Raw genomic sequence first — 14255 nt, forward strand, 5'->3', positions numbered from 1 at the left:
AAGTACACGAAGAAGATACAGCCCTTGGCTTCTGGTCTATAAACCAGATAAGGAAATCAGTATCTACAACCATGGGATAAATGTCTGACATACAGCAATACTCAAAAACACTGTGGTGGTTGACTCTATGCTATAATAGAAGTGTGCACAAAAAAGTGGGGAGGGCGGGGGGCCCTTCCCAAAGGACATTCATCCCTTTGCCATAACATGGATGAACCTAAAAGTTCACGATTTTGTACACAGAAACCATCTCTTAAAGAATAAACAATCAGTGAATATCATTAACAGGCAGGAGCTACCAGAGTTCATGACACAAAAAGGGGAAGGGGAGTGACGGTCAGGAAAATGTTATCACTCATTTTACAATGAAGAGTATTTTAATTCTTGTCCTTAGAAACTATAAACACTATCATGATTTGGAAATGAGACTGTACCAAACGCCGGCCAGAGAAGAATCGTCCAGTCTACGGCTTCTCTTTTATCTGGTCACTCAAAAATATAATATTATCTGTAAAGAAGCCAAAGCAGAAATGTTATTTTCAGAACTCTTTCTCCACCTCACTTAATCATTCCCTTTTACCAGATACGTATTTTAGTGCTAGTCACCAAAGAGACTTTAGACAAATTCTCAAAATACTAGGTTCCTGCTGACAAGGGGACGACAGAGGATGAGATGGTTGGATGGCATCACCAACTCGATAGACATGCATTTGAGCAAGCTCCAGAATCGGTGATGGACGGGAAAGCCCAGTGAGCTGCAGTTCATGGGGCCGCAGAGTCGAATACGACTGAGCAAGTGAACTAACTGATGTTCTTAACAGGTATATGTGATAGGCATAATGGAGGTAAAAGCTGGGCTTTGACGGTTTATCAATAATTCAGACCTTGTGAGAAAAGGTGGGATACTTCTTGTCTTCCCTGAAGGTAGCAAAGGTCTTCTCAGTGGTAACTTTCTACAAAAGAGCTAGTCACACACTTTGATGCTTGCAACACTCAGACAGATGCCAGTAAACCAAGGAGCACATCCTAACACAGAAAAGGATCGTGGCATCACATACCACATGCTGGAGGGAAGGGGGAAGGACGGGGTTCAAAACGGCCCCATCAGGACAGACAGATCTATTTGTGTTTTTTAAGTCTGAACACTCATACAGAACACACGCTACTTTTAAATTTTAAAACAAAATGAGTTTTACACATTTATTCCTGGGAAATTTTCTAGTAATCAATATTTCAGAGGGAGCATTTTTATCCAAAAACATCAGACACTGCTCCTAAAAGGTTGCCCAGAAACAATTAGTTTAGAACAAGCAAAAGAAAAGAAGCAGTACCTTCTACATAATCCTGAAACACTGACATTCTTAAAACTTTAGAATTATCCAAAAAATGGTTACTATACAATAACTGAGTATTTGTTCATGACTACAGTCTTCTAAAACTAGAGTATTTTGGTACAGAATGGTTATTTCAGAAGAGATTATCCAAGTTGACATCACTATGTAAAAAGACAAGACTGCCACCTGCTGGTGGTTATTTTTAAGTTACACTGATTTCTAAGAGAAAAAAAACATAGCCTATAAAACAGATGAGCCAAATTATACTCTATTCCCTTCCATCCTAAGGGTACTAAAGACCTATTCATTTTACTGTTAGCCATAAACCTATGTTAATTGCTTAATCATCCATGCTGGTGAATAATAGTGACAAGAAGAAAATGGCAGATAATTTGAAATGTTTCTCTTTGACCTGGTCTATAAAACTTCACACAATTTAAATTTGAAATTTGCCCACACAATAGGTTTACAGTGGAAGATGAAAGTATTAAATGCTTCATAAATATGTCAACTATTTTATTAGAAAGCTTGATTTTCCACTGCTGAAACCACAGGCATAGCTTTATACCATACACAGGTCTGAAAAAAAATTTTTAAACAGTTAGATACCTCTGCAAGAATGAGCCAAGGAAGAACAGGGCAAGCAGGAAGCGATTTACTCAAGACACTCAAGAAATATGAAAGCAAACTGGTCAGAAAGAACCTTCTCTTAGGTTTAATAATGAGGGGAGGAAGATACCTATATTGGTTCTCAAGGTCAATATACTTTCAAGAAAGTAGTAAGAAAATATATGCTTATTATTTATAACAAATTATAATTTATCAATAAGGCATAGTAGTTAAGACATGAACTCTAGAACAAGTTCAAAGAGAAAAAGGAAAATCTGTCGGTTAGGAGACCTAAGTTGTCAGACTTTTAGCCTCCCAAATCTAAATTCTTTTTTTTTAAAATAAGACTTAGTGAAGTGAAGTCACTCAGTCGTGTCTGACTCTCTGCAACCCCATGGACTGTAGCCCACCAGGCTCCTCCCTCCATGGGATTCTCCAGGCAAGAGTACTGGAGTGGGGTGCCATTTCCTTCTCCAGGGGATCTTCCCAACCCAGGGATCGAACCCAGGTCTCCCGCATTGTGGGCAGACGCTTTAACCTCGGAGCCACCAGGGAAGCCCTAAATAAGACTTAAGATATATATAAACCATGTAATATAATGTATAGATTGCTGTACATGGAGCAATCAAAAAAATTTCAATACTATGACATCTAGTAAAAGATAAATTTAATAATGAGTTCTTAACACTAGCTCTGATAATAGCACTATAAAGAGGAATCCATACATTTCCGAGACACCTACTGAAATATTTATGGATGATACAATGTCTCAGATTCACTCAGAATGATCCAGGTGGGAGAAAGTAGGCCGGTGCATAGATGAAATATTGTTTGCCATCTGCTGATAACTGTTGAAGCTGCGTGACAGGAGCTTTTGTTTTTCACTCCTCTCTCCTTTTGTGTATGTTTGACATTTTCCATAATAAAAAGTTAATTTTTAAATATCTAATTTTGGCATATCTCAGAGGCTCATAAATAGCTCTTTCATTCTCATCTACTTAAGAAAATAAAGTTTCTTGAGTTTTATATCCATAAAAAAGAAAACAGAATGTCTAATAACTTTTATTTTAGCAATTAATCCAAAAGACAACAAAATGCATCATCTATCTCATTAAGACACATTTTCAATAAAATGTTACAGCTTTTGTACTTACATATTACAGTTGTTTTGGTCAATTATGTTCTAAAAACAACTGTAATGATAACCTATTCAAGGAGAAACCCAATATTCAGAGCCTCACTATCACAAAGTTTTTTAAAATATTTTAAAATTTCTATTTATGTATGTACTTTTGTTACATTTAACAAAATAAAATAATAAAATATTTTTGACTATACAATAGATTATATTAAGATACATTAAGATACACTTCTAAGGAGAAAATGGGATTGAAAAACAAGTTCAGAGAAAAGGGAATCATAAACTTTCCAAATGTCGAAGAGCTTGTATCTTTTTAATGATGATGGATACCAAATTGTTATGGTATTCAGATCCCTTAATACCTTTAAAAGCAACAATTTTATATTGAAAAAAACTCTTAATGTCAACTTAAACATGTTCAAAGGGGTATATATTGGTTTCAAAATTCTTGCAGAATTTTCAGAAAAGCTTGAACACTCTCCTCTAGAGGATATCTTCTTAACCTCCTTTAAGCTCTGTGCGTCCATGTTTCCATGTTGTTTTGTATTTTGTTTAATGAGAACAACAGGAGTTTAAAACAAAATCATGTTAAGTACCAAACAGGCTCTGAATGAAGCTGTACAAATGTCTGATGCCACTATTAGTTTAACTCTTCTTGGTACATGCTTTTCCATTTAGGCCATGTCCTTCAAAGAGGCAACAGTGCAATGGATAATTCTAAAGTTACTTGTGAACTAAAACTGTGAGTACAGAGATCGCTTTCTGAAAGAAGAGATATATATACACAGAAACTTAGAGCAGGCTCACAAACTCCACTCGGGATTCTCCTGGTGAGGTGCCTTACAATCTCATAAGCATCAGTACTAATAGCCTCAGGTAAGGCTGCAACATAGCCAAGCGTTCAAAGAAAAAAAAAAAAGAATAGCGATTATCACAAGAGCCTTACCAGCTATAATTGTTGTTGCTTGTCGTCTGACATTATTTTTATCCGTATATTCACCATAGTCTACTTTCCCTTCCACATAAATTCGAGACCTGATAAAATAAAAATTACCAGTTTTAGTCTGGAGATTTCAATATGCTTTACAGCAGAGAGCCAGGTCAGAAAAGAGCAATGAGTATAGTCTTCAAGGATGAAATAGATAATCACACATACCACTTCTCAAAATTCAGAATTAAGAGCGCTAAAACAGTTTCCTGATGGTTAGGACGCCGCGCCTTCACTGCCTGATCCAGGAACTGAGATCCTGCAAGCCACGAGGCACAGGCAAAGAATAAGAGTACTGAACCATAAAGTACACGTGGACTTGCCTTGCCACACTGGAAAAAAGGATGTTTTCATCCTTTAGCTGCCTGTGACCCTTATGAAGTTTAAAAAAAAAAGTTCCAAGTTTTAATTAAAAAAAAAAAAAAGCAACCTTAAGACCCTGAAAATGAAGAGCATCATTTAAATCTCTATGATTGATTTCCAACATGTGATTTTTCTATCCCCTTTGACCCTGAATTATCTTAACAGATTCGTTGATTTTTTTTTCACTTATTTTTCAGTTCCTTTCTATAGTGAGGTTCATGAACTTACTCTCAAATGACTTTAGATTATTAAAATTCAAAATACAAGTTTTCAGCTTAGTATTATTTCACCCAGAGTTAATTACTAAGACTATTCTGCACTCTCTAAAAGGCTGAACTAGAAGACAAATGTAACGCCGACTTTAAAGGGTAGAAAATGGCCACAGTGGCACCAATTTCAGAATTTAACAGCACTGCTACTGCACAATACAGAAAGCAGACTAGTAAAACGACTGGGTGCCAAAGGGAACGGCCACACAGATTCACCAACCAGCAGGTGAAATCGATGCCTTTTCCTTGAAACGTCCTCTACATACCATACACACACGACAATGGAAGTTCATCTGAAGAAAAGGTATGCGATTATTAAAAAAACAGAAATTTTAATTATTGCTAAACTTATGTTTCATGAAATGTTTTATTTCTATAATACATTTCTAAACTATGACTACAGCTGCTGTTAAACACAACCTTTTGTCCTTCTGAGGGTTTGGAAAAGACACTTCTTATACATAATCCAAACATTTCAAAACGGAATTGCTAAGTTCATATAAAATTATCAAATATGAACTAACTGCCCTGAATTATCACCAGAATACCTCACTGCATCAGGCTCCCAACCTCCCAGACCCTCTGTCAAGCCACCACGTGATGCCAAGGACAAGACAGCCAGCATTGGGGTCGCTGGCCATGGTGGCCTGGGAACCCTCATGAGCACTGCTGCACCCGTGACAGGCACACGGCGCCCTCTGCCTTCTCTCTCACCTCATCAGTGCTGTTCAAGTTCACATCCTACTGTCCTAAGTTCTAAGTTCTTAAAAGGCTAAACCATGTTAAAACCTTTAAACTAGTCACATATGACGCTACACATACAGTATTAAGCACTGAATAAATACCTCTTGGGCTAACCCAAAGTAATGAGTGGTACTTTATAAATAGAAGAGCTACAGACTCCATGAAAACACGCTCCTAGTTTGTATTTTAAACCATTCAACCTGTAAGCTCCCTCCTTCTTCAACTTACCCCTTTTTCACATACTGATACGCCACATCTCTGAGGCCCGGTCGGAACACTGAAATTCTATGCCATGTTGTCTTCTGACTGACATCACCTAAGTCACAAGAATCACAAGGACAGGGAATGTGGTTACAAATGCAAAGGACAACTGCAAAAGGACATAGTGTCCAGCTAAGCTACGCCATGGTTTCTAAGAGACAGGACAGAGTTAGGGAAGATCCTTTCCGAAAGTATTCTTAAAGTATCTAATTAGACAATTCACACTAAATAATGTCTATTTGCTGCGGATAAAACTAAAACCCCAGTCTTTTATACTCACCCATTTGGTAGGTTTCGTTTTCCCCTGATCGCCACATCTCATTTGTTGCTAGGGAAAATATCGTGACTGGGTTTTTTCCTTCTACCTGTCTCATGACAGGGTCCTGACCTACTCGACCGAGCAACTGCACGCGATTCAGAGCTGAAAAGCAATTTGTAGATAACATAAGACTGACAGAAATGTCCAGAAGAGGAACAGCTACAATCACTACTTCAACTTCAATCTCGGCATTAAGCAAAACCCAAGCACTAGAAGGTCAGAAAACAAGTGTGAGGAGCAAATAAAAAGAGGCTCAGGGGAAAAAACAGGACTGATAAGAAAGGAGAAACTATCCATAGAACCCCACAAAACAAGCATTAAGCTCTTTATCTAAATTCTTCTTTTCAGTTCAGTCACTCAGTCGTGTCCAACTCTTTGCGACCTCATGACTGCAGCACACCAGGCTTCCCTGTCCATCACAAACTCACGAAGCTTGCTCAAACTCAAGTCCATCGAGTCAGTGATGCCATTCAACCATCTCATCCTCTGTTGTCCCCTTTGCCTCCTGCCACCAATCTTTCCCAGCACCAGGGTCTTTTCCAATGAGTCAGTTCTTCGCATCAGGTGGCCAAAATATTGGAGTTTCAGCTTCAGCATCAGTCCTTCCAATGAATATTCAGGACTGATTTCCTTTAGGATGGACTGGTTTGATCTCCTTACTATCCAAGGGACTCTCAAGAGTCTTCTCCAACACCACAGTTCAAAACCATCAATTCATCTTTTAAATACCTTTTAAAAAAATTTTTAAACTGTTTGTATGGTTAAAAGAACAAAATTGAGATCTGAAAATCTTTATAAATACAGGGACTATTTCTGTGAAACAATCACTTTTCACAAACGTTCACGGCTTCAGCCAACTAGCACACAGCCTTGGATGTCTTGGATAACCAAAAAGGACCAAAGGAATTTCTTTGGCAGGAAAGCGACAATAAGAGTGGGTAAAAAGTGTATGATAAGGGAAGAAGAACCAGGTTTACAGAAGGCTCCTGCAGCCTGATAGGAAGAGATAAGAAGCCAAGGACAGAGAGGCAGATATGAACCAAAAGCATGACGGTTAACAGAGTATAACCCCATGGATGCACCTCTTCTGCAACGTATCTGAGAACATGAGCACATTGCTGTAAAAACTGGAAATCAGCTACTACTTACATCTTTCAAGAACCAAACTGCTAGCTACTTCAGACTCATGCCTTACAAACTGACGAAGTACCTAAAGTGGAACAAATGAGTAAAACAGCGTTAGTACAGGGGCAAAGGCAAGTGTAAACAGAAGACCCGTTCACACCTGGTCACCACCCAGTCAGCAGCCCCTAAGGCACACACCCACACAAGAGAGGTGCACCCATCACAGTGCCAGGCATGTATGCATGCTCAGTGGCTTCAGTCACATCCAACTCTATGCAAACCTATGGACTATAGCCTGCCAGGCTCCCCTGTCCATGGGATTCTCTAGGCAAGAATACTAGAGTGGGTTTCCATGCCCTCCTCCAGGGGATCTTTCCAACCCAGGGACTGAACCCACATCTCCTGCATCTCCTGCATTGCAGGGAGATTCTTTACCACTGAACCACTGGGGAAACCCCACAGCCAGGAGGACCACACACAGGGGCAGCCTCCTGCAGAAGCCCACAGGCACAAAGAAGGCTCGGGGAGTCCACAAGAGTCCATTCCCAGGCCTCTCTGGTGCTTCCGGAGAAGGCAATGGCACCCCACTCCAGTACTCTTGCCTGGAAAATCCCATGGACGGAGGAGCCTGGAAGGCTACAGTCCATGGGGTCGCTAAGAGTCAAACGCGACTGAGCGACTTCACTTTCACTTTTCACTTTCATGCATTGAAGAAGGACATGGCAACCCACTCCAGTGTTCTTGCCTGGAGAATCCCAGCCTGGTGGGCTGCCGTCTCTGGGGTCGCACAGAGTCGGACACGACTGAAGCGACTTAGCAGCAGCAGCATGGTGCTTCTGTGCTTGCACACAAAACGGTAAACAACATATGTTGGAAAAATTGGTGCTTCTGACAGTCCCAAGGAAAAAATTTAAGATAAACAAACATGATTCTTTGATTAAGTACAAAAATAGGACTGTTCAAATCAGTCTATCAGAGAAAGACAGTCGCTGCCATGTAACAGTAGCACTCAGTGATAACCAAAGCCATCATTACTGAAAGGGCTTCCCAGATAGCGCAGTGGTAAAGACTGCCTGCCAAATGCAAGAGACAAAGGTTCGATTCCTGGGTCGAGAAGACCCCCTGGAGAAGGAAATGGCAACCCACTCCGTATCTTGTCTGGAAAATTCTACAGACAGAGGAGCTTGGCAAGCTATAGTCCATAGTAGTTCATCATTAATGAATACTAGGTAAGTGCTTTGTCTCTTATCAATTAATCCTCAGAATAAACCTATAAACTATGTAAAATTACCACCACTTTACAGATGACAAAAATGAAGTTCAGAGACAGAGTGAGTAACTTGCCCAAAATCCTACAGGAAAGAAGTGGCAAGTCACAGCTGGAACTCAGGGCCCCCAACCCCAAGGCTGCTGGCTTTCCCACTGCCCTTTGCTGCCTCTGTTCAAGGGCTACTGCCAAGATTTGAGTACACATTACTGAGAACATTACTGGATTCAGAGAGCTAACCATTATATCAGAGAAACATGTGTCCAGAAGTGGCACTGTTAACATACAGTAGGTATCTACCAATGGAAACAACACCCATTCCAGGGTACTTTTGGCTGTGGAATCCCAGCACTACGCTTGGGGGCAGAAGGTGGGTAGAAAAATAAAAATATGAGTTCAGTTCAGTTCAGTTCAGTCGCTCAGTCGTGTCCGACTCTTTGCAACCCCATGAATTGCAGCACACCAGGCCTCCCTGTCCATCAACAACTCTCGGAGTTCACTCAGACTCACGTCCATCAAGTCAGTGATGCCATCCAGCCATCTCATCCTCTGTTGTCCCCTTCTCCTCCTGCTCCCAATCCCTCCCAGCATCAGAGTCTTTTCCAATGAGTCAACTCTTTGCATGAGGTGGCCAAAATATGAGTTACCACATACTAAAGAATCAACCTGCTAACTGGTACCTATGTCATGATTCTAGAAATGTACTAACCTGATGCTCAGATGAGCCAGAGCTCACATGTTTTATGGAATAATAATCTGTCCCACTGGGGGCACACAAAAATCAAGACCTACCAGAGAAGCAAAAATAGGGAATGAATTATTTAACTGGGATAATTTTTTAAAACTAAACTTTTAACCCTTTTATATATGGTATTAAATTTACCTTAATACTGTAGAATTGTGTATTAAGACACGAGAAACTTTTCCACGTTTCAACACATTAAAAGGTATATATTTTAAAAGTATGTATAAGTTAAAACAGGGATCCAAGGATATAGAGCCAATTCTGCAGCAGAGTGGAGGAGACCTGAACAGGTTCCACTGAGGAAATGATTCTTCCTTAACAAGATGGAGTTATGAGAGGTGTTATAAAGGAGAATCTATACAACTCGGTGCCCAAATGAGGTAAGTGAGGAAAAGCGGGTCTAGGCTGACTCAAGGCTGGCTAGACTGACTGAAGAGATTAGGTGAGGAGCCTGACTGGGTGAAATGAGGAGTTCTGAACACAGTTCATCTGTAGAGTTGCTGAGACTTGACCTGCTCTCCTCAGCAGGGAGATGGCGTGTGGTGGGGGAGGCAGACTGACAACAAAAGCAGCAGGTGGTCAGAAAACAAACCACGTGATTTAAAAAAAAAAGCTGAAACAATTCTCATAGACTTTAGATCAATAAGGACTTTAAATGCTAACTGCTCTACACACAAGTAACACGTTTTAAAAAGTTAACTACTCTCATCATATATGTGAGTAAACTAGAAACGTTTTGTTTTTGCTTTAATGAACACTATTTATTCAAGTGGTAAAGAATCTGCATGCCAATGCAGAAGATGCCAGAGATGCGGTTCGATCCCCGGGTCGGGAAGATCCCCTGGAGCAGGAAATGGCCACCCATTCCAGTACTCTTGCCTGGAGAAGCCCAAGGGCAGAGAAGCCTGGTGGGCTACAGTCTATGGGGGTCGCAAAGAGTCAGAAACGGCTGAGCTTGCAATCTACCACCAAAATCTGTCCCCAACCCTCATATCAACTAAGTACACATAAGACAGGTGGGCTCAAATGACTTCTGCCTCTGCAGGCAAAACCCTAAAGAAATGTGATCGCCATGGTTTATAATAACACATCTCAACATTAACATGGAGAAGTGATTACCTGTACTACAGGTCTTCGAAACATGGCTTCTACTCTCTCTTCTTCCAATCTAATCTTTAGTCTTTTCCTGAAGAAAAAGAGATTATATCCTATAGCAAGAACACGATTTCACTGAAGTCCTAAATTCCTAACGGCATTCAGGGCTTTTACGCAACGAACCTTGAGACCGTAACATATTACGCCCCTGCACATTAGACAAGGATCCTCTCCCACTCCCCAAAATCTCTCGCACCTTTCCGGTTTTTTTTTTTTTTTTGGTCCCCCTTAACTTCCTCTTCTTTTAACCCATACAAAAATTCTGATTCTACCCCCATTTCTATTCCACTGTTTTCCCAAATTCAGTTAAAACGCAAGTTCCCTTCTGGCAGGGATTTCTGCTTCATTTCTTCACTGTTACACCCAATACTTCTAAAACAGCTCCTAAGACAAAGAGCTCAGCAAATACTAAAATGTTATCATGGCGCTTCAATCTGGAACGTGCTGCCGCAAACATTACTGCCTCCAATCCCGTTTGCAAAGAACAAGGCCATCCCTGGGCTTCGCCGTCTCACCGGTGAAATGTGCGGGCGCCCTTGCTCAAACCCGACGCTCCCAACCAACAATGTATAGGGCCTGGGAGGTGAGACGAAACCACAGAGTCCTCCGCGCGAGAAGAGGAGGTCTATACGCCGACAAAGCAATACGCACACCTAACGCAGGACTGCGGCCTTACGCCCTTTCTCCCGCCCTCACCTGAGACTCTGGTCCGCACAGCCTCCAGGCAGGGAATCGCTTCCGGGTGCTGCCGGGACTCAAGGCTCGCGAGAAGGAAGAATCGGAAAGTCCTCTGAGTGCATCGTGAAAATGCAGCCAGCCGGCGCTGCGGGAAACACGCCCCCTTAACGCGGTAGTTCCGGGAGCCTCCTTCCGGGCGGGAGCAATATATCAACACTGCCTATTGGCGCGCTAACCTGATTTTAACTTTGTAATGAAATGAAATTACTGTATTTGAAGAGTTTCCGAGGTCCGCCCAGGACTCGGCAACGTGAGCGAAACAAAGGATAGCTGTGCCTCTGGAAAAACTAGAAAGGATCAAGCCTCCAAAAACAAGAAGAAAAAAACAGTAACAAATAAAAATAAAACAGAAAAAGGAATGGGGAAAGAGCCGAAAGTGCAAAATTTAAGGGTCACAAAAAAAAGGGGGGGGGGGTATCAAAATAAATATTAGTGCAATATTTTAAAGTCAGAATTAAGGAACAAATCCGTGAATTAAAATATAACTTGTATTAAATACAGTATATAAGCCAAGTAGATTCCTAAGGCACCAGGAAAAACGTGCACGCCTATGTACATGTTATGTATTTGAACATTTTTTCCCCAGAACATTAAAGTACTTGAAGAAATATTGAATATTTAAAAATTAGGTGTATTAAAACTCACAACACTGTTATTTTTTAACGCCAAAAACAAAATTATAATTTTACCTTGATTGGAAGTATAACAACTGATAATATTTTCAAAAGCCTTTGCTTACCTTATTTCCAACTGCAAGAATTTCCATCTCTGATAATTTTTCTCGAGGAAGTGGCATTCTTAATTAACTTAAGCTTACCGATCTTGCCTTTATTTAGAATTCATTGTGGATTTCATTCATTTTAATAATTTTAAAATGAAGCATTAGTCTTGAATGCTGGGTTTCCTAGCCATCCCTTAAATTTTGTCTTGTGCCCGCTAATCCTGGCCTTGTTGACAGAGGGGAAAGAAGGAAGACAGATTGCAGAATACAGGCTGGGGGGCACCTCCCCGGGCCTCTCCATCATCTGGTCCTGGCACTGTCCAACTTCTGGAAAAGGTACAGCCACATCATCCTAATCAGCAAATCTCCTCAGAACCTTACTTAAAACTCTTCAACGGCCCATTTTTGCCCTAAAAGGAAAAAATATCAACTATTTCATGTGGTTTCCAACACATACCTTAACCCAGTCTTAATAGTATGACTTCCTAGTTGATATATTTCATGATGCTTACCTGTTTTACTTCTACCTTCAACATGTTCTGTCCTGGAAACATACCATGTTAATTGCCTTCAGGCCTTGCTCAGACACTAATCATCCTACATGCCCCAGTTTACTACTGTAACTTGCCCTCTGATGATTTCCTATTTTAAAATCCTACTTTCACTTGAGCTGTTGAGTCAAGTGAAAAACCAGATTCATCCTTTCCTTCAAAGCCAGTTTCCCTCTTCTAAGTGCCTTGTGTGTTTTAATGGTGCCAAAATTCTGCCAGACCTGAACTTGAAATCACCTTTGAAACTTCTTCCTGATCACCCACATTTGCTCATCCACATCCAATCACTTGGCCTTAAAAGTTCTTTATTAGGCCTCAAATCACTCCCTCTTTCTTTCTGTTCACAAACACTTTGGAGAAAGGAATGTGGAAAAGTTTATTTTTAAAAAAAAGGCAGAAAGCACTGTGCAAATTGAAAGTCACATGCAAAACTTTATGAATAATATCTTAGTGGGGAATCTGGGCTAATCTGAATTCTCTCTCAGATGGGAATTATCAATTCACATTCTTTGTTGGCTGGAGAAAGTTGCAAGTGCTGTCTTCTTTGACAAAGAAAATCATATTAAGATGTATGATATCATGGCAGAATAGAGTTAAAACATCTTCTGTTATCAAATAGATCCTCCTTCCCAACATGGCAGACACTTCAGTGTTGCTTTGCTCTGTCTTCATCATCAGAAGAGTTCTTTCCTGTAATTTCAAAATTCTTTATGCAAATCATCCTTCGTTTTCCCATTTCACTTTCTTTACACCCTAAGTCTTATCTTGTATTAAAATTTAAATGCCCATGAAGGTGCCTCCTCTTCTGCATTGACTGTGAGCTCTTAGAGAACAGGGACCTTCTTGTGAATATCCAGTCAGCAGTTGTGCTTTAAACAAGAGTAGACCACAGGCGAGAACAAATAAATAGAACACAGAAGGATACTCAAATAGGCCTGAAATAAGAAAATTTAAAAAAATAATAATCTGGAAGAGTAGCTGAAAAAAATTTATTAAACATACTGCTTTTGCAAGAAATCTACAGTTTGCATTTTGGTGAGGAATTCCTGAAACCTCTTCATGATGTGCAGAGACCTACACCCACTCTTTAACATAATCATAAGCTTTTTCTGTAGTTCATCCGTGGACCCAGAAAGGAAGGACCTTCCCAATACTGAGAAGTGGTGAAAGCATTGTGCCTTTAGTCAGCTACCGTTACCGCTGGTCTTAGTGGAATAATTCAGGGCTTTCATCCTTTGCAAAGCTAGCTGAGAAAGAGACAAGTCTACAGTGTATGCCCAAGGCCACAGAGCTATCTTTGGCCTTGCCTTTTTTTCCCCCCCTAAATTAAAAGAAAGTCTCAGCTGTAGGTATCAACTGGTAGAAACCATGGTTGGCAATGCTTTCTCACAGATAGGAAGCTTTGGACAATTCCAATGCTGTACAAGTACACTTTTTATATATTTTAATCAAAGTTTTCACTTTGCTCTTAAATCAGTTTTTCCTGAAGCCTCATAATAACTGTTGGAAAAAAATTACAGCACTTATTACCTAACCTGATTACTAGCTTCTATTTTACAGTGATTCAAATCTACTTTAGCAATACTCTATAGTTAATCATGGCTACTTTTTGTTGAATTTCAAAAAACCTAACAATTTTTATGCAATTAAAGATTGACATAATGGTTCATACAGAGATTTTTTAAACCTAACTGTTCAGGCCAAAATATTGACATTTATCTTTTAGTGTTCATCTTTCTACAGCTTTTAGATAAACAGCTTCTAGGAATTGGTAGATACATTGGTGGTTTAGTCACTCAGTTGTGTCAATTCTTTGCAACCCTATGGGCTGTTGCCTGCAAGGCTCCCCTGTCCTTGGGGTTTTCCAGGCAAGAATACTGGAGTAGGTTGCCATTTTATTCTCCAGAGGAACTTCCCAACCCAGG

The 14255-nt window shown here is 40.2% G+C and overlaps 2 protein-coding genes across 8 annotated transcripts in view; both read right to left on the reverse strand.

Moving 5' to 3' along the window:
• Nucleotides 1–358: 358 nt before the first annotated feature.
• SSBP1 (single stranded DNA binding protein 1) lies at nucleotides 359–11069 on the reverse strand. Of its 5 annotated transcripts, none has more exons than XM_086395169.1 (8): nucleotides 11017–11069; nucleotides 10285–10351; nucleotides 9130–9208; nucleotides 7178–7238; nucleotides 5990–6130; nucleotides 5677–5764; nucleotides 4031–4119; nucleotides 359–508 (listed from the first exon to the last, which is right to left on the reverse strand). In XM_086395169.1, the coding sequence occupies exons 5-8, from the start codon at nucleotides 6081–6083 to the stop codon at nucleotides 465–467; spliced, it is 315 nt and encodes a 104-aa protein (XP_086251295.1). In that variant the 5' UTR covers nucleotides 6084–6130; nucleotides 7178–7238; nucleotides 9130–9208; nucleotides 10285–10351; nucleotides 11017–11069; the 3' UTR covers nucleotides 359–464. The 5 variants fall into 5 exon arrangements, with proteins under 5 accessions (XP_086251295.1, XP_086251294.1, XP_086251292.1 ...); XM_086395168.1 differs by having other exon boundaries at nucleotides 10836–11035; XM_086395166.1 differs by lacking the exon at nucleotides 9130–9208.
• Nucleotides 11070–12737: 1668 nt separating this feature from the next.
• WEE2 (WEE2 oocyte meiosis inhibiting kinase) overlaps nucleotides 12738–14255 on the reverse strand; it is a 30044-nt gene continuing 28526 nt past the window's right edge. For all 3 annotated transcript variants that reach the window (XR_015161967.1, XM_086395175.1, XM_086395173.1), the window contains one exon: nucleotides 12738–13020. Coding sequence is in view for 2 of the 3 variants with exons in the window: in XM_086395175.1 (XP_086251301.1) it covers nucleotides 13005–13020 (16 nt within the window). In the remaining variant the exon portion in view is untranslated. The remainder of the gene's footprint in view (nucleotides 13021–14255) is intronic.

The sequence above is a fragment of the Bos grunniens genome, chromosome 4 (genome assembly GCF_055505025.1).
Source record: "Bos grunniens cultivar Pamir isolate PY7600 chromosome 4, Bosgru_T2T1.0, whole genome shotgun sequence".
NCBI classification, from domain to species: Eukaryota; Metazoa; Chordata; class Mammalia; order Artiodactyla; family Bovidae; genus Bos; species Bos grunniens.

What these genes read in the sequence shown, in the direction of transcription:
- SSBP1 (XM_086395166.1), bottom strand. Translation starts at nt 10,308, where the DNA reads ATGTTTCGAAGACCTGTAGTACAG. An exon ending in CAGTTTGGTTCTTGAAAGAT is followed by an intron (nt 6,131 to 7,177) that starts GTAAGTAGTAGC and finishes ATTGCTTTTCAG; the next exon opens with CTCTGAATCGCGTGCAGTTG. An exon ending in TATCAGTATGTGAAAAAGGG is followed by an intron (nt 4,120 to 5,676) that starts GTAAGTTGAAGA and finishes TTATTTTATCAG; the next exon opens with GTCTCGAATTTATGTGGAAG.